This window comes from Dermatophagoides pteronyssinus, unplaced genomic scaffold (genome assembly GCF_027571235.1).
Source record: "Dermatophagoides pteronyssinus isolate colony J.1.1.1.1 unplaced genomic scaffold, Derpt_VIB-CSIC_2022.12 sq0008, whole genome shotgun sequence".
NCBI classification, from domain to species: domain Eukaryota; kingdom Metazoa; phylum Arthropoda; class Arachnida; order Sarcoptiformes; family Pyroglyphidae; genus Dermatophagoides; species Dermatophagoides pteronyssinus.
Window position 1 is genome coordinate 438,305 of NW_027461532.1, and position 20,646 is coordinate 458,950.

The 20,646-nt window shown below is 28.5% G+C and overlaps 2 protein-coding genes across 2 annotated transcripts in view; both read left to right on the top strand.

The window, feature by feature from the left end:
• The first annotated feature begins 5,228 nt into the window (after nt 1-5,228).
• Nucleotides 5,229-6,908, top strand: LOC113789102 (uncharacterized). Its single transcript, XM_075821118.1, has one exon. The coding sequence runs from the start codon at nt 5,315-5,317 to the stop codon at nt 6,833-6,835; it is 1,521 nt and encodes a 506-aa protein (XP_075677233.1). The 5' UTR covers nt 5,229-5,314; the 3' UTR covers nt 6,836-6,908.
• Nucleotides 6,909-9,064: 2,156 nt separating this feature from the next.
• rdgA (retinal degeneration A) overlaps nt 9,065-20,646 on the top strand; it is a 49,650-nt gene continuing 38,068 nt past the window's right edge. The window contains exon 1 of the mRNA XM_075821040.1: nt 9,065-10,638. Coding sequence (XP_075677155.1) covers nt 9,080-10,638 — 1,559 coding nt within the window. The 5' untranslated portion in view covers nt 9,065-9,079. The remainder of the gene's footprint in view (nt 10,639-20,646) is intronic.

A 20,646-nucleotide genomic window follows, 5' to 3' on the forward strand; every position in this document is an offset into this window, starting at 1 on the left:
TCAGTATCCACTCAATTCATTCTTGAAAACATCCTTTTTTTCTTCCGAATAAAAAAACTAATTATTAATTATCATTATCGTTTTCTATCTTTCTTTCTTTCTCTCTCAACATAAATGCATTATCTCTTTATTCATTTTGTTTTGTCTACGGCAAAACTATATAGAAAATTATCATTCTTTCAATATTCATTCATCACACTGAATATAGTGTGTTCCAGGAACAGATTTCCAGGCCAAAAGAAAAAATGACATAAAAACCTTTGCTGTATATTCTGTCCATGAATTATGTTGTATGTTTGAAATGATACAAGATGTTTTTCCAAATGTTTTGTTTTTAATCTACTAGCCAATTTTGCAAGCAGATAACAAGAAAACAGAAAATTCCAATCAACTTAAATTATCCAATTTTATTCTTCTTCATCATGACAATTGACAATTTCTTCAATCTTTTTCTTTTTTCTTTCCTTTTGCAAAAGAAACAATTTAATACTTGGCCAAATGAATTCGATGAATAATAAAAAAAAACCAGGAACAGAAATTCTTTCTTTGCTATGATAATAAATCAACCGAGGATTTTCATTTCAAAAAAAGTAAAGAACTAGAGAATTTGTCAGAATATAAAGATATAGAGAGACAAAGACAAAACTAAGATTAAGATATAGTAAATTTAATAATAACAAAGTGAACAAAAAATGACAGAATAATGACCATGAAAAAAAATATAGGGAAGAATCGGATGGGGGGGATTGGAAGGAAAGAATCGGGCGGGAGGATGAGAATTAGGAGGGAGTAACAGAGAGAGAAAAAAAAAGAGATTCATTTGAATTTAAATGTCAATGCTTTACATATTGTGATTATAATTATGTGTGTTACATATAATTGATTGGGTGTTTTTTAGAAATTTTTCCGGCAAAAAAAAAATGTTTCCGAAATATTTCTCAATATTTTCAGTATACTTACTTTTCCACTCCCTCATCTCCACCAAAACCATTCTTATATTGACAATATTTTAAAAACAAAATGAAAAAAAAAATTCACCTTTCAAACTTTCAAATTACACACACACACAAGCACACAAATCATTGATTGAACCCAAAAAAATTACGACAAACGAGCAAACAAGCAACCAGAAAACCCAAATCTCTTGTGTAAATATATTATTATTAAAAATGTCATGTTCAAAAGAATCAAAATTCTATGTTTTGCTGAGTTTTCACTGAATTCTATGACAGTTTGTCCGCACATTTGTTTTTTTGGTTCAGAATCCAGAATTTGATGGACACACACCGAGAGCAAGCGAGAGAAATCTAATAGAAATTGATTCTGTGAACACACACACAGAGAGAGATTCTTCTTTTTACTTTCCCTGTTACTTTTCACTTACCGTTTGTTTCTGGTTGTGTGTGTGTGTGTTAGTGTAGGATGACCACAAATTTGATTAACAAGAAAAAATACAACCAAAAAAACCAGAAAAAAAATCTATTTATGGATTCCCATCATCATCACTAAAAAAAAGGCAAACCAAAGGAAAAAAATATGATCCGATTATACCCCGAAAAAACAATTCTGAGTTTTTTTTTCGTCCATAACCAGACATAAAAAATCTTTTTTCATTTGTCAACACTGTTATTCTTTTGATCAAGGGGAAAAAACTAGAGAAATTTGACAGAAATTTTCAGAAAAATTTTCTTTGTTGTCATCAAATTCCCAAGGAAATTTTTCCACACAAAAGAATTTGACAATCTCACTTTATCATCATCATCATCGACAACACAATGAATCGATGATCGAATACCATTACCACACATTGTCACATCACACAGAAACTTTGGTCATCAAATTGGAAGATCATCATCATCATCGTGATGATCAATGGCGATCATTGTTGTTGTTGTTGTTTGGATTAATCGACCATAAATAAAAACGACTATTTTCATCCAACTCGATCAAAACTGAATTGGAGAAAAAAAAGGATAAAAAGAGCGATGTTAAACTCATTTCAACGATAAATTCCTTTCATTTTATTTTTTTCATTCTGAAAATAATACGGCTATTTGAACAATAATCGATATTCGAATATCGATCAATCGATCGATCGATGATCGTGATCATGATTGACCAATGAAGCTTAAATTAAACTTTTTTTTTGTTTGTTGTACACACAAACGCGATTGTCTATTGTCATAAATTGTTCGTTGTTTGCTTGTTAGTAGATTGATTCCGGGGATCAATAAAGTTATGTAATGATGATGATGATAAAGTAGTTGCAAAAAAAAGATCCAATCAAGTTTTAGTTTTTAGTACCGAGATGATTTTAGATAGATCAAAAGATGGATAGTTAGAGAGAGAGAGAAGGGAAAATCGATAAAAAATTCTTGCAAATTGAAAAAAAACTTTACATAATTTAACAACAACAACAAACATTTTCAAACAGAATCTTCATTATTCTGCTGATTTGATTATTGAATTTATGCAATTTCTTTCCTGCTTCGGCATCTCAATTTCAATTTTTTTGATTTGATTTGATTAACCCAAAACAAATTAGATTTGAATATGAGAAAAAAAACCAGAAAAACTTTTTCCCACAAAAAATGAATAGATAAAGCCATTTTTTAAATTTAAATTTTAAATTACTTAATTTACTTAATTTGCCAAAAAAAACGAAACTGGTTGATTAGAAACCCAAAGAATATTCTTTAGAAAGAAATGGATCACCAAAGAATTTTTCCTTTTGCTAATTACATTTCCCTCTCTCATTGCTTGCATTCTCTTGGAATTCTTTTTTCTTTTCTTCAATCAGAAAATAATTCAGAAAAAAAACGTAAACATTTCAATGGAAAACTCGAAAATATGATTAATGATCCATCATCAATTTGTTGTTGTGTTTATCTTGGAAAAATTTTTCATTCGTTCGTTTTGGTTTGTCAAAACCATTCCTAATAAGAAAATTTTCTTCAAAACAAAAACAAAAAAAACTTCAAGAAAAAAAAATCAATGGATAATTTTGTCAGAAATGTACGCCTAGAACAAATTTTTTCTCGGAAAATTTCCGGAAAATAAGATTCAGAGAAGAAGAAGTAAGAACGCAAAGGAAAGATGATGATGTTTTTGATGATTGTTTGATGGAATTGAGGAGAAAAGAGAAAAACCATTTACAAAGATTAAAAAATTCAATTTAAATAATGTAAATTTTTTTTTCTTTCAATCTCTAGTCACATATGATTTGATTTCAGGTAGAAAAAATCCATAAAGAAAAATAAATGCAATTATTTTTCGCGAGAAAGTTTCTCGAAAATTTCAAATTAATTTCCCTCTTCGAAAAAAAACACTTTCAACTTGCCACCATCATCATCAGCACTTATCAGAATCTAGAAAAAAAAACAAAAGAAATTTTCCCGAAAACATTTGTGACGTCAATTTTAATTTTAAAACATTTTTTTTTCTTTCACTTTTTACTTCTCAGTTTCTGGTTGATTGAACAATTTGAAATGTAAACTGATCCGATTGTTATCCTGATCATCATCATCATCATCAAAGCAGGGAATTTTTTCTCTGTTTTTTTCAATTGATTTTTGATTGATTGAACCAAAAAGAGAGTGAGAAAAGAATCCATTGTTTTTTGCTTTCAAAAATTCTATTTTTTATTCTGGGAAATTTTTATGTTTCATTTCTCGGAAACTTTCTCCATTTGTCTTTGCGTTTTTTTCCTTTTCTTCTTCTTCTTCTTTCAATTCGGCTATTTTCATCGTCATCGTCGTCGTTGATGATGATAATGATGATCATAAGGAAAAATTTATTCAAACGGAAATTCCATGTCTTTGTTGTTGTCGGTTGTTTCTGGTTGTTGTTGTTGTTGTCTTTGTTGTTGTTGTTGTTGTTGGTTTGATTAATTATTATAGCTACTGGTTTTGGAATCTAAATTCTGTTCTAATGATGAATAATGAAAAGCAATGAAATTTCAACAAGATAAAAACAACCAAACAAACAACAACAACAAAACAGAAAAAGATTTTTATTTTTCCAAAAATAAAAAAAAACAGAAATAAGAAAACAAAATAATTAATGTTCTTAGCTGTATTTTTCTCAAAAACTATATCAACATTAGTGTTGAAATAGTGTATGAGATAAAACAAAACAAATGAAAAAATAGCCGATTTTCACTTAATAATCATCCATTCATTCACATTATCTTAAGGAATTTCGGTTCAGTTTCTTTACTGTTTCGGTTATTATTATCATTATTAATGTTTACAGGGATTTCTCGTTTTCCATCGTTGTTTGAATTCCATAATCATCATAATCATCATTGTCCGATTTTCGACAAACAACAACAACAACATTGGTGGTGGGGGAAAAAACCACCCGTAAATCTCATAATTTATTATCAATCTGTCGAGGCATTTGGGTTATCACCCAAAACAAAACAAAACAAAAAAAGTTAATTAGCCGTTGTTAATGATAAACAATAACAACAACAACAAGAATTTTTCTTTCTTTTTTGTCTCTATTTCAACCCAAATGTGTAGGAATGAAAACAATTAGTTTTTCATTTCAGTTTGCAAAATGTATTTTGGGTGTGGGTGGGTGGGTGTATTTGTCGTGTGGGTGGGTGTACATATAGTCACTATATTATAGTGTATTCGGAATATTCTGGATAAAAAATGATTTGTCCATGTCGTTGTTGTTGTTGTTGTTGTTGTTGTTTATTCCTGAGAAAAGAACGAAAGTTGAAAACATGGAAAATCACTTAGAATCTTTTCTGTTTTCTGTTTTTGATTTTTTTGTTTTTTTGTTTTTGAAAAATGCATAAAGACATTCTGTACATAAATTCAGAGAGAGAGAGAATGAGAGAATTTCGATCATGTGACTTTTAGGAATGATTTTTGTTTACGATTTTGAGATCCAAGAATGAAATGAAATTTTTCAATATTCAAACGAAATTGTTTTTGACATGCACCCACACACCATTCAGGGAAATTTTTTGTTTGTTTGGTTGATTTGGTTTTCGCGCTCAAAAATTTGATTTTTCAATTTAAAAAAAACAAACATTTCAATGAGAAATTCTAAAAACGAAAAACGAAAATTTAATTAACGAACAATTTTCCATTTTGATTTTCCAAAATTCGTAATTCGTAATTTAGAATTTTTTTTCTTCGTTTCTGAATTAGAATTTTTTTTTGTAATTTTGGGTTATAAAATCCGAATAATTTTCCCATTGAAGAAAATAATTGTTTTGCTGTGATTTTGTTGTTTTGCTGCTTTATTTTTTTTTCTCTTGTTTACAAACCAAATTACAAACAAACAAACGAAAAAAATGTTCAAATCAATCAATATAATAATGATTATTGTGATTATAAACAGCCAATATCGACCAATCGAAACATGGAAAAGATATTTTCAAAAAGAAAATGGAAAAAATTATTCATATAATAATTATGATAATCGTAATAATTGTGATGGTATAGTAACATCACAAATATTTTTAAAACAATTAACAACACTTGGCATTGTTGGTAATACAATATATACATATAATTTCGATCATAAAATAAGTATTTTTCCATCGGCTAAATGGCGTACATCACCATATATAAATGGTGTTTATCTAATGGATGGTTTAACAATTGATGATTCATTATTTTATCCAAAAATTTTAAAACATTGGCCATTTCAAATAATTGTCAATGATATTTTTGGTCGTTATACTGATATTAAAATAATTCTTGCAGCATTACTTGAAGGCAATCAAGAACCATTTATAGAATTTGCTCAAATAATTCAACCTGAATCAAATAGACGTTTGCATAGTAATGTTAGAATGGCAATAACACGTAGTGATCGTAAACGTATAAATAGAACAAATAATAATGATAATATTGAATATGTTGGAAAATATGATAAATATTTTGATGATTTTTCAAAAAAATTTGATATTGATAATGATGATGATGATTATATGATACATTTTTGGTTACGTAATCCAGAAACTGGTACTGGATTTAAACATTTATTATATTATGCAAAAGATCAAGATGAATCATTATTGATGGGTGAATTTTTAAGTCCAATGGATGTTAATGTTAATTTAATACCAATGAATATAAATGGTGAATTTGCAGCAATTACTATACAACAAATGCCATATGGTCGTCCTGGTATTTATCAAGTACATTTATATAATTCAACACCACGTTTAAATAAACCATATGGACAATTATGTCATCAAAATAAATATATTGATGATTATATTTATCTTATATTAGATACTGAAGATCATTTAATATGTAAATCAACACAACCATTATTAGATATTTATGAATTTGGTTTTACATTATTCGATGATTATATTTATCTAGTATCAACTGTACATGATAAAATTATACGTATTAATAAATCAATATTAAAAATATCAATGGCTTATAATGAATTTCGTATTGATAAATTAGAATATCGTGAATTTTTTATGTGTTTTTTACCATATGCTTGGCCAATACCTGGTATTGATTTACAAAATTTTAAACAAAAAAATCGTACATTAATACCAAAATTTTGGTTTTTATCACGTTTTAATATTATTAATAATATTATTATTATTATAATATTTATAAAATTATTATTATTATCATTATATATACTGTATCTTTATTTTGTACGTTGGCCCGAAGAATTATCATTAACAAAAACAATCAAAAGTCAATCAAAATCGCAATCAAAATCACAATCCAAATCGCAATCAAAATCACAATCAGATCCAGATAAAGACCAAGTAACAACGAATAATAAAACCGGAATTAATACCGGTTATTATAAACAACCAAATATGAAAAATGAGTGAATGAAAAAAATGTAATGTTTTTTTTTAACAGTGAAAAACGAAAAAAATAAAATTTTACTAACTAACTAACTAATGAGATTTTTGTAAATGTTTTGCATCATTGTTTGCGGTGTTGTTGGTGATGATAATCTGATGATGATTACGGGAAAAACAAACAAACCCGGAAAACTGAAACTTTTTCTCGCACATCGATTTACGATAGAACCCAAACCGAACCAGCCAACCACAATAATAAAATGTCAAACATGTTTTGAAAAATATGATTTACGGATTTCGTTTTTTTCTTTGCTTTTCGTTTTATTTTTCTCCATTTCCTTATGGGTTATTTTTTTTCGTTCTCATCGTTTTGTTATGTTCAAATTGCGTGCCAAATCAGAAACCGAAAACCAAAAACCAAACCAGAAAAACTGAAAAACGAAAAGAAAACCATATTTGAAAACCAAACCAAAACCAGAAAATCAAATATCCATCCATCCATCGCGGATCCAAACAAACAAACATTATTTATTTATTTACATTGCAAAAAATTTAGTGGATATTAAATTTCAAATGATGATCATGATCATCATCCTCATGATGTTTTCTTTCTTCATCTTTGGATTTCTATTTGTTTATCGTTTTTGTTTGTTTTTTCTTACTTTCCAAATCAAAAAAAAAAATCGAAAAACTTCCAGAATATCGATCAATCGATGATGATGTTTTTCCTGTATACATTTTTTTTCCGGGAATATTCCCGGGAATAAAACCAAAAAGGAATCCTTTTTTTTGTTGTTGACTTTAAGAGAGGAAGTCAGCAACAAACAACAACAACAAAAATCTTAATCAGAATGACGACAGAAAACAAAACAAAACAAACAACAGACCGTTAGATAGACCAAAAATCACTTAGTTTAATTAAAATGTTGTTGTTGTTGTCGGCGTTATTGTTGTTGATTTTTTATTCTTGAAAAAAATACTCATCAACAACAACAACAACAACAACAATAAAGAGAGAGAGATAAAAATGAGACAAAATGAATATATAAAAGGAGAAATATTCTGTAAGGAAAAATATTCCGGGAAAATTTTCTTGTCTTTTGTCTTATTTTGGTTTTTTGGCTTTTTGGCTTTTTGGTGATGATGATGATCCAAAAAAACATTTGATTTTTATTATTAAAGAATATTCTTTTCTCTTGTTTTTCTGCTTTGAAAGATACATAATTCTTGTTGACATAAACATTTTGATTCTTGATTCTTGATTCTTTAATTTTATTTTTATTTGCTTTTCATGTCTTTTTTTTCTTGCAATGGAATTTCTCAATTCAATTCAATTCAATTCGAACATTGTTTTTTGTCAATAGACACTGTGTGTGTGTGTGACAGAATAACCGAGAATATAACCGAGAAAAAAATGAATTATGACAAATGAAAAAAGCCATGTTGTAGTCCAGTCCGATGCGAACATCAAGCCGAGTTTACTTTTTTCATTTATCCCGAAAAAAACCAACAACAACAAATATGATCGACAAACAATAGAGAAATATTTTCGGCAAAAATGAAATGAAAAACTGGGAAAAAGTTCCGGATGAATCACGCAAATCATTGAAAACCACCAATGAGAAATTTATTTGAAATTGGTTGAGAAACAAAACCAGAAAAAAAAGATGTTTTTTCCTGGAATGGAAATGTAATAGGACAGAGAATTTCTTCGGGAGAAATTTTCCGGAAAAAAAAGTTTTCGGCAAATTTTTTCATTTATCATTTAAAATGAAATTTGACAAATTTTTTAATGAATTTTTTTTCTGTTTTGTTTCGTTTTTTTAAATCTAGATTTTTACAACCAACCGACATGAATGAAGCATTCTTGGTCGAAGCAAACAAAAAAAATCGATGAAATCATCATCAACTGAACCGAAAAGATTGACGATGTTACATCATTGGAATTTCTCTTTGTTCATCTTCTGAACTTCGAATGAACAACATGAATAATCGATTGGATTTTTACAAATTTTAATCGATCGCTTTATCAACAACAACAACAAGATTGATGGCCAAATTCAAATTCAAATTCGAAGAAAGAAAAACATGATCCAAACGGACAAAAAATCGATCAAAAATCGATTTTGAATGAAAAAAAACGAAATTTACCGATTTTATCATGGCCTGAATGATCATTGAATTTTTTTGGTTTTGGGATTTTTGAAGATTTTGAAATTATCGAAATCAACCATTTTTTTATTGTTGTTTGTTTGTTAAACAGACAATATGTCAACCAAAACAACAACAACAAAACAAAATGAACAGAAAAAAAGACAAAATCAATTTAAATTGATCAAAAATCAATCAAATCAATCAATATTTTTAATAAATATGATTGGTAATATTGAAAATTTAGATGAACCTGATATGATGATGATGAATGAAACAACAACAACAACATCGATAACAACAACAACAACAACCGATTCGATTGATACAACAACAACAACAACAATCAATCGTTTTACGAAATCATCGTCGAATCCGAATCACCAGAATCAACAGCCACCATCACCATTAAAAATATCGAAAAAAATGTCACCAACATTTCAAATGTATTCAAGTGGTACAGCAATACGACGTACATTTTCTATTCATTATGATCAGATTAATGAAATGAATCATGGTGGTGGTGGTGGGGATGGTGGGGTTGGTGATTATCAGAATTATGATAATAACATTCCATCAACAACGACGACAGCGACATCATTGCCAAATGTCAACGATAATGATGGTGATAATAAATCAGAAAATCAAAGATCATCATCAACGAAATCATCATCGATTCCAAAATGTCCATCATTACCAAATTCACCATCACCAACAATGACGATGAATAAAACATCAACCATACCTTCGACGGCGACAGGTAGACAACGTCGTTATCGACTAACAAAACGTCGTACCTTGTCGAATCATTCCAATAATTCGTTAATCAATCATAAACAACGTTCAGAATCCGAATCAAATTCATATAATATTTATGATAATGATAATAATGATGATGGCGGTGATTATTCATCTACTTATTCATCACCACATTCAATAGAAACGACAACAACAACAACACCTGGTTCAGCATCAAGTACAGGTTCATCATCATCATCATCATCGAATCAATATTTTAAAAAATTTACCTATGGATCGATTGAACAACAACAACAACAACAACAACAACAACAACCAGTATCAACATCATCATCATCATTTTTTCATAAACGTTTTAATCAGACAATGAATTTTTTACAACGACAAAATAGTTCAGATGAATCATTATTATTTAATGAACAACAACAACAACAACAAGGACGTTTACAATCATCACCATCACCAACATCGACAACAACAGCGACAACAACAACAAATATATTACGTTCACCATTACATTATCGTACAAATCGTTTTCTACAATTTGCACATCATAAATCTAATTCATTACCTATTAATGATTTAATAACAACAACAACAACAACAACAGGGACATCGACAACAACAAAAATAGCGACAACAACAACAACAACAATGTCTATCGATAATCAGCAATTATTTAAAACACGTTCAATTGAAAATGTATTGATTAAACAACGTACAATTGATGATACAATCATGTCATTATCGTTGAATAACAACCGCGATAACGTTGATGATAATGACGGAATAATGATGATTAAATCATCATCATTAAATGTACCAAATATAATCATCATTGATGATGATGATGATGATCAATTCAAGTTTTTAATGAATGATGATGAATTATCAATGACAAAAACATCAATTATAAGGTAAGTGTGTGTGGGCGTTCGGAAAGATTTTTCCCATTTTTGCATTGGCATTGATGAAGAACTTTTGCTTTGCTTTTTCTTCTTTGAAGAATGGTTTTTTATCTTTTTCTGTTCTTTCATTCAATAATTTGATTATCGATCAATATTTTTTTTGGAATTGGAATTTGATTTGATAAAAAATCAAATATAGAATGGGGATGAAATATATCCCTGTTTCTCCTTTTGCATCATTCAATTATCCACCCACATACAAACATCCACCCCCACCTACACCCAAATAACTCAATCTCGACAAAGGAATTCCACATTTTCAATCATCCACCCACTTTATTTGCTAAATGAAATAAAATGATTTTTTTTTTCGATGAAATTGATCGTCAGGACAGTAAGAGAAGCAGCAGAAAATCAGCAAAACAAAAAATGGTGATGATTGGAAAAATCCAAAAAATCATTTTTGATCCAAAAGAAAAACATGATCACCATGACAGCTACTGTTTCACGAAAAAAATGATGAATCAAAAAAAAAAAAAATCATATTTCAACTAGATTTACTTGGCTATTTTGCTGGCTCTGAAATTCTTGATGAATCAGGCTTTTTTCGCTTCTTCTTTCTGCTTGTTTGTTTTACAAAATGACCATCATCATTATCATTATAAAAGCATCATAATGGTCATTACAACATTTGTTTGTTTGTCGAGGGTGTTTTTTTTTAAAAAAAACTTTTTTTAAATTTTTCAATCAAGAATCAGAATTTCTCTAAAATGAACAAAAAAAACATTAACGAAGAAAAACCAAAACTAGATTGTTGAACTTTTTTTGTGTGTGTGTGCTGGCCAGCAGCTACCATCATCATCATCATAGAATTTTTTTTTCAATGGAAACTTTTCACTCCCCCATTTCTAGAAATTTTCATTCCAGATGGTCATCTTTGTTCAGGAAAAACAATCCTGAACACATAGAAATATTCTATGCATGTGGGTGTATATAGTCGGAATGAAAAAAAAGACAAATTTTCTAGTTTTCAATTGTTTTTTTTTCTATCATTTGAGAATTCTCTTTTTGTTTGTTGTTGTTGTCTGTTTGTCAATAAAACAACAACAACAAACAGACAACAACAACAACAAACAGACAACAACAACAAAAAGAGACAGCAGCCGAACATTAGAGAATCGAAAACTTGTGATTCGATTTTTTTTTATTTGTTTAAAACAAAACAAAAAAAAAATTTAAAAAATTCAAAAAACAAAGCAAAAAAAACAAACTTTTTTTGTTTTAAAATTTCTCTACTTTCATTTAGATTGCAACACTTTTTGTTTGTTTTTTTTTCTTACCATCATCATCATTATCATCATCATCATTTGATGATTCCCCATTGAATCGTAATTGATGTTATGACATTTCTGTTTATTGCGTAAACAAAAAAGAATCTGCAATAAGAAAATTCTTTCCTCTTAACATCGACAGTACACGTCTTACGTAATGATGATGATGATTATCATCATCATCATTTTTGAATGAATAATGTATTTTATCAAAACAAAATTTGATTATTTATTTATAAATTTGAAAAAATGAAATAAAAATACACGCAAATAATTTAAAACAGATGAAAGAAAAGGAAAAACAAAGTAGAATTTCAAAAAACAAAGCAGAATTTCAAAAACAACAAAGCAGAATTTTACGTGAAAACAACAACAGAATTTCAACGGAAAACATCAGAAGAAGAATATTTTCATTCGATATTCAATTATTTATTTATTGACATTTTTTTTCTTGTTGTTCTTCAAAACATCAAATTGAATCATTTTCAATAATTTTTCAAACAAAATTATTTCGTAATTTTGTTTGAAAAACAAACAAAAACTTTCATAGGAAAAGTCTCTCTCTTGCTCTCTGTTTCTCCCACTGCCTCCCCCTCTGTGTGTGTTTTTCAATCAAACAATTGAATTTGAATTGAATAATTCGGTGCGTTTGTGTGGCAAGAGGTAGGCTTGGTTTGGTGAATGAATAAAGAAATTAAAAGGAAAATTGGGCAAATGAAGAAAAGAAACTTTCAAAGAAAAGAAAAAAAAAATAAAACCCATATCATTTCGATTGATTTCTTTTTTTACTTTTTTTTTCTTTCTCATTATTCTTTTCTTTTCGTTTTTGCTTTTGGCATTTTCTTTCTTTTATTTCGTTTTTCCCAAAAAAACCCTGTTGTAATTTATTCCGAAATTTTCGATGGTTGCTCATTTGTAAACTTTCCCACTTTCCATCCCCACACTTTACGCCCAGCATTTCTATTTCAGGTATTTTTTTCCCCGCCAACCGACTTTCTCCTTTCCCCCACTCCTGAATTCCTATCTATATTAATTGAAGAAAAAGTAAAGAAAATTTTTAATGATAAAGTAGGTGGATAAAATGAAATGAATGAATGAATGAAAACTTGTGTTTGTCAAACCAACCAACCAAATTAATCGATTAATTTTATTTATTTATTCTGTTTCTGCTTGTAACCAGAATATAAAAAGTATTTTCAATTCCAACAAAAACTTGTAATAATTTTCGATTTGAAATTAATTTGAAATTTAAATTTGTCACAAACCAACAACAGAATATTCTGGGAAATTTTCCAAAAAAAGGGTAGATACACTGTATTTCTGTTAAACAACAACAACCAAATTGGCAACAAAAGAATTACAGGAAAAATAGTTTGTTTTTTTGCTTTTACAAATGATAACGATGCTTTTTTTTGCAGTTTCAGTGTGCGAGAATATTTCCCAGACAATATGAATTTATGATCATATAATCAATCAAAAAAAAAAAGAGAGAGAATATTTTCCATAAAAAACGAACAAATTTTCTTCTTCCCGAAAAACTTTCTTTTTCCCATTCGGCAGTTCCCATTTTACAATTTTTCATTCACATCCATGATTCACAAACAAAAGAATGAATTTGATAGACATCATTTCTTTTCTATTCTATTCTTCTACTCTCTATTGATGATGATGATCTTGATTTTCATTTTTTATGGAAAATTTCTCTGGAAAGTTTTTCTTTATCGTTCAGTGTAGATGGAGAAAAAAAGAAACTTCGGTTCTCACGTAAATTGACTTTTCTTCTTCTTCTTCTTTTTTTTCGTAAAATGATGATGATCATCATCAATAGAAGAGAAAAAAACATTCAAAAAAATGAAAAATCTTTATTTTTTTTTCGCCGACTGAAAATAGAAAAGAAGAGAAAAAACATCACCATCAATGTTAAACCGTGTTAAACATTGTTATATTTTTGTTTTGTTTGATGAAAAATTTTCTCAACGGGGAGAATCATTTTTTTTTTTTATTCATCAAATCTCATTTCCATAACAAATTTCCATTCCTCTTTCTCTTCAATTCTCTTCTGAGAAAACAGAATATTCTTTAATGATGTAAAGATGATGACGATAATTATTCGTTTTGAAATTCAACAAAGAAACAGAATTTGAAATAAATGTTTTTATTTTTTGAAAAAAATTCTGTGTTTGCTCAACAAAATACTCCAAAAAAGAAGATACAGAATAAACCCAGAATACAGAATAAATAAATGAATGAATGTTTATGTGAACATAATTATTATTTGTAAAAAAAATTTTATTTTCATTTTTTAAGAAAAATATAAAAAAATCATCATGCGATTTGTTTAAAAAAAAACGGGGGTAAAACAGAATAATGAATTGAAAATGAATTCATTAATTTTGTTTTTTTTTTTTGATTTTCTTATTCTGTGGAGAATTTTGTTTTCCACATTGAATTCTGGATGATGATTCTCTCTCTCTCTCTCTCTCTGCAGAATCCCCATCATTTATTATTACAATAATGATTTTCACCATGTGACACACATTCATCCATTTCAAAAAAAAACATCCATCTATTTCAACCACGCACGTTCATTCTTTTGTTTGTTTGTTTGTCGGAATTTCATATTTTTTTTCGGAAACGTTTGATTCACATTTTTCGGGTTAACAACAACAACAACATAGAAATATCGATTGTCAAACAATCGATTATATAATAATTAAATCATTATCATCATCATTATCGAATTTGTCACGAATTTTACATTATTATCATTAACATTGGCTAAATATCATTATGCTTTTTCAGAAAAAAAACATTCATTCGAAACGGAATTGAATCAGAATCAGAATCAGATTCTTGATCAAAAAAAAAATCTCTTTGTGTATGTGTGCTTCGAAAGAAAAGAAAGAATATTCTGGATTTATTTTTTTTTCTGGGTGCTGCATAAATTTTCGCTGACTTGTTTTGTCCATCGCCATCTCCATCATCATCATTATTATTAATAGTATGCATCATTTATAACATTTTTCCTGTAAAAAACGAAGAAGAAGAATATTCTCAAGAATTCTTTTTCTACGAAATTCAATTTCCTATTCAGCTATTCAGTTTCATTGTTCATCGTTTTGCAACAATGTTTGATGATGATGATCTTTCAAGATTTGAATTTTATTCATTTTCGGAGGAAAAAATCAAAATCAACATCTTTTCTGATGAAATTTTCAAGTTTTATGCAGTTGTTGTTGTTGATTGAATTCTGTTTGTCGATTTGCAAAAAAAAGAAGAAAACAATGATTTTTTTCTGATGACAAATAAATAAATAATGTTCAAGTGTTAAGAAGAAACACCCACTTGTAATTATTATTATTATAAAATTTAACCCCTTGTTCCACCCCTGGTGGTTCCTTGTCAAAAATTTGGCCAATAACGAAAACACCTACGCCAATTCTTTCATTTTCAAAGAATATTTTTTTTATTAATTATTATCATCAATGTCATCAGATTCTTCTTTTTCCATTTTTTGTTGATTGAAATTGACATTGATTTTTTTTCATTGACAACAAACGATTGAACCAAAGATAAACGTTTTGATCCGAAAAAGTAAAAGTAAAAGCAAGATTCTCGATTTATTTATCACCCCCGCTTCTTCTGCCACCCCCGAAAAAAATCTGATTAATTTTCGAAGGGGAAAAACACCCACACACGGTTATTTCCAAATAAAAAAATCAGATTTTTTTTGCTATCGATCAATCGATCGATCGATTGATGGCAATGAAAAAAAATGAAACAATAAATTGATCTAACGCGCTAAATTGGATTCTTTTTTCATTCCTCATTGATGATGATGACGTATATGTTTGTTTGATGACGCCAAATGACAATCACAGAATCAAGAAAAAAAAATCAAGAATCGAAAGAAAAAAAAATTGGAAAAATTGATTCGCATTTTCATGATAATAATGATGATCATCATTATTATTATGATTTGATGAACCGTTGTTGTCGAAATAGAATCGAACGATTTCGAATTCGAATTGGAAAAACAAATCCGATTACGAAAAAGAATAGAAAAACAACAATGTTTTGCTGCACCCGAAAACAATTTGTTTTTTTTCTGGTTTTTCTGGTTGTTTTTCTGTGTTTTGATTCATCATTTGAAACAAATTTTCATTCAATTAAGTTTCAATGATAGTTTTTTTTGAAACGAGTCAAAAAAAACGATTCAAATTGAAATTTTATCTATTTCGGAATCCTGGTTTTGCACCCAAAAAAAATCAAAAACCAAAAACGTGAAAAAAATTCAAAACAAAATACAAACCCTGAAGCCAATCCGATTGAATTTGCAAAATCCGATTTACTTTGAGATCCGAGAAAAAAAAAATTCAGCTTTTAGCTTCCACACATAGAATTTGTTTTTTCATTTCCAATGAATGATTCTATTGATTTGATTTCTTTTTCGAGAATTTTGTATCAGAATTTGAAAACCAAAGAAAGAATAACACTTTCTTGGTTACAAACGTTTTTACAAACATGAGCGACATCTTTTGACAAAATTTTCCGACAAAAGTCATTCAAGAATTTCATTTTTCAAATTTGAACTACAAGATGGCGTTACTGGGTTCATTAATTTTTTTCGTATTTGGAATCAAAAATCTATCACTTGAAACATGCCAAATACACCTACACTTTTGGCTAACTTCCGTCAGCCGAAAAAATTGAAAAAATTAAAAATTTAAAAAGAAAATTTTTTGAGTTTTGAAACCATCAAAATAAAGATGAAGATGCTGTAATTGAAGAAAAAAAAATTGATCTCAAACGAAAAATAAAATAATCCATCGGCGAATGATGGAAAGAAAAATTCAATTTCAATCGGCGAATCTTTCCAGTTCATGAAAGTTCATGAAAAATTCAACGAAATTTCGCTTTTTTGCCATTTTTTTTGAATTGATAAAACAAAAAGCACCTTCGAAAGCACACATGTGTTGAAATTCTCATGGAATTTATCATTTTGAATTCAAAAAATTATTACTGGTGGGCGTTAGAGTGGGGAAAAGGTGGGGAGGAGAAAGCAAAGAGAAAATGATTTCCGCATCATTTACAAACAAACAAAATTATAATGAAAATAGGTAATGGAATCACGTTTTGTTGTTGTCGTTTTGTTTTGTTGTTTTACTGTGATTTTGATGGAAGAAAAAACAATAAACGAAAACGAGAAACAAACAAAAAAAAACATCTTGAATGTCATCACGTACGTACTTTGTGAAAAATCCATAAATATAATCCATTTTTTTTTATTTGATTTGTTTGGGAATTTGAGAACCAGAAGAAGAAAATGAATGTTCATTATTCATATCACAAACAGAATATCCAGAATAAGAACCAGAATAACCAATATTGATCAATAAATCAATATTGCTGTTGTTTTGGTTGTTTTACAGAATATAATAATGATGATGCTATTTGAGATCGGGGTTTTTTGGAAATTATTATCTTTTTTTATTCAAACTAATTTTTTGCCAAAGTATCTTCTCTCTCTCTCTCTCTCTCTCTCTCTCTCTCTCTCTCTCTCTCTCTCTCTCTCTCTCTCTCTCACTGAATAATTGGGATTCTTTTTGGTTGACAAGTTAGCAAAAAACAAACAAACAAAAAAAAACTTTGTTTCTTGCCCTTGTTTAAATCATTATTACTTTTGACTGTCTGCCTTTCTCTATCTATCTGAAAGTCAGAGACAGACAGACATTCAGACTGGGGAAACGAAAAATGAAATTTGAAATTCAAATTCTGTGTGTCAAAAAAAATCTCATTATTATCATCATCATCATTATATCAATGAAAACTTTTTTTTTCGCATTCATTTTTTTGTTTGTTTATTGAAATGATGATCTTCATCATCGAATTGATTTATAATAATGAGCATTAGCAGTATTAAAACAACAACAACAAAATGGAAAACAAAACGAAGCAAAACTCTGACTGAAGTTGACAATCGACAAGAATATTCTGTAATTTTCATTCTCTCTCTCTCTCTCTCTCTCTCTCTCTCTCTCTCTCTCTCTACATTTCGTTTCATTTAACACATTTTCAATTTTTTTTCTTCTTCGAAGATTCAGCCAAAACAAAAACAGAATTAAGAAAAAAAATTAATCCTCGTTCCAAGAAAAAGAAAAACAGTTTTTTTTAAATTCTGGAAATTTTCTTAGAATTGGGAAAATTTCTGATCAAATTTCACATCATCATCATCATCATTACAACAACAACAGCAATTAATGATGTAATTGAAAACAAAAAGTACAATTTCGATCAAATATTTTTGTTGTTATCGTGGTAACCTTTGTTCTTTTTTTTTTAAAAAAAAAAGTTTTTCGAAAATTTCTTCGAAAACATTTTCATTAATTTTTTTTTCTCAAAAATATTCTCAAAAAAAAACTTGAAAAACAGAAATTGAACGAAGTTGCCGCAAAAAACAAATTATCACCATTTTAGATGATGATGAAAGGCAGTCAAACGAAGAAAAAATGAAAACTTTTTCATTTTAATTTCAAAAAATGAATGATTAAAATGAAGAAAAAACCCGAAACATTAACCAGGAGAAATTATTATTGATTTTACAATTTTTGTTTTTTGTTTTTTTCCCCATTTAGAATTACCTTTAACTTGTAAGTTTCTTATGATATTTAGATCTTTGAAAAATCCATTAAAAACCGTTCTCAAAAGTTTTTCATTTTTAATTTTCCAACCGAAAAAACGGAATAACCGATCGATTTGAAATTTTTTTTTGTAGCTGCTTTCAATGGAAAAGCTGAATGATTTATCGTTCTCGGTTGCCACAATTTTGAAAAAAAACTCAAAATTTGAAATACCTTGAACTGGAAACAAACAAACAAACAACAAACGAACGAAAAAAGTTCAATTATCTTTTCTTCTTCAATTTCTTTTATATTTTGAAAAAAAGTTTCATTTTTCCACCCGAAAATAAAGTGAAAATTTGATCAAAACAAGAACGAAAATTATTCCAATTTCAACGTAACCGAAAAGAGAAAAACCTGGTTCCAAAAAAATTTTCATTTTTTTTGCAATTCTCGATTCGCTGTGTATATATAGAGAGAGAATCGGCATATTGCTACCCAGAATATTCCTTGATGGTAGTGGTACATACAGAATTCGATTCTGTTCTGATCATTATCATCAAATGTTGATTCTATGATTCGATGTGCGCATGTCACAATGAATTCTACTATCAGTAAGATTTGCGCCCATAGACCATAAGGTTTATTTTTTAGCGTTTTTCTCTCCGTTCCAATATAATCTCTATACGTTTTTTTCTGTTTCATTTTTTTATTTTTTCATTTGTGATCAGTGACTGATTTGTGACAGACAGACCAGACACAGAATATTCAAAATTACATAATCTTATCTATTTTCTCTCGTTTTTTAATCATAAGATTTTCAAATGTTTTTTTTTCTTCAAATGAATTTTTTTAAATCTTTTTTGATTCGTTGCTATGTGTTTTTCATGTGTTTCTTAAGTTTTGAAATCAAATTTTCATGAAGTTTTTCTTGATTTTTTCATAAGTGTTGTGTTGTTCGTGTGACGAAACAAATGTTTACCCCACATATTGATGATTTAAAAATAAATAATTTTTTTTCATTTTGTAATTCTTAAAAATTGACAACACAAACCACAAACAAACAGAGGGAGAAACATTACAATTAAAAAGAAAATTGTAAACATTCATTTTTGTTTGTAAAAACTCTGAAAAACAACGACTAAAACAACGAGAGAAAAGATAAACAAATCTTGAATCTTCAAATCAATTGATTGGAAAAATTTCAATTATTCAACTAATTACAAGGAATTTTTGGCTAAATTTCAATCATTTTGTTGTTGTTGTCGTCATTGTTGTTGTTGTTGTTGTTGTTGAAATAAACAAAGAAGCAACAACAACAACAACAACAAAAATCAATGAATTTCTTCATCATCTAAATCAAATGAAAATTAAATCAAATCGTCGTTCGTCGTCGTCGTTGTTCGGTAATTGATTATCATTTGTTGTTGTTGTTAATGTGACATTCGACAACTTTGTTTTGTTTTGTTTTGTTTCGGTTTCTTCCGCATTCACATCATCAATGAATCATTGAATGTCAGCAATAAATTTTTGCTTCCACTCTCTCACACTCTCTCTCTCTCTCTCTCTCTCTCTCGTTATCTATCTATCTGATAATCAATTAATCATATCCACAAAACAACAACAACAACAATTTATCAACAACAACAACAAACGAAACGAAACGAAACGAAACGACAGCAGATTTTCATTATTTACACATCCAACATTCATTTATTTTTTTGGGTAAAGAAAAAAATACTACCGATAACAACACACAGTGTGTGTGTATTGATTTAATTTCATTTCGGCAGTGAAAAGAAGAAAAATTTTTCCGAAAGTGATTTTATCACACAGAAAAAATTCTTGTCTTGTTTTCTTCGCGCGCGCGGGGGAAAAAAATTCCAACATCTGGTTTCGTTTCTCAGCAAAAAATTTTCGCTTTCATCATTTGTCAATATCCAAAATAATCACCATTTCATTCATTTTGATGACAATCTTATCCTACATTCTCACCGTCAGAAGAAAGAAAGAATAAACCGATAAAGACAGACAGACAGAAGTAAATATTCAACCAATCGATCGAT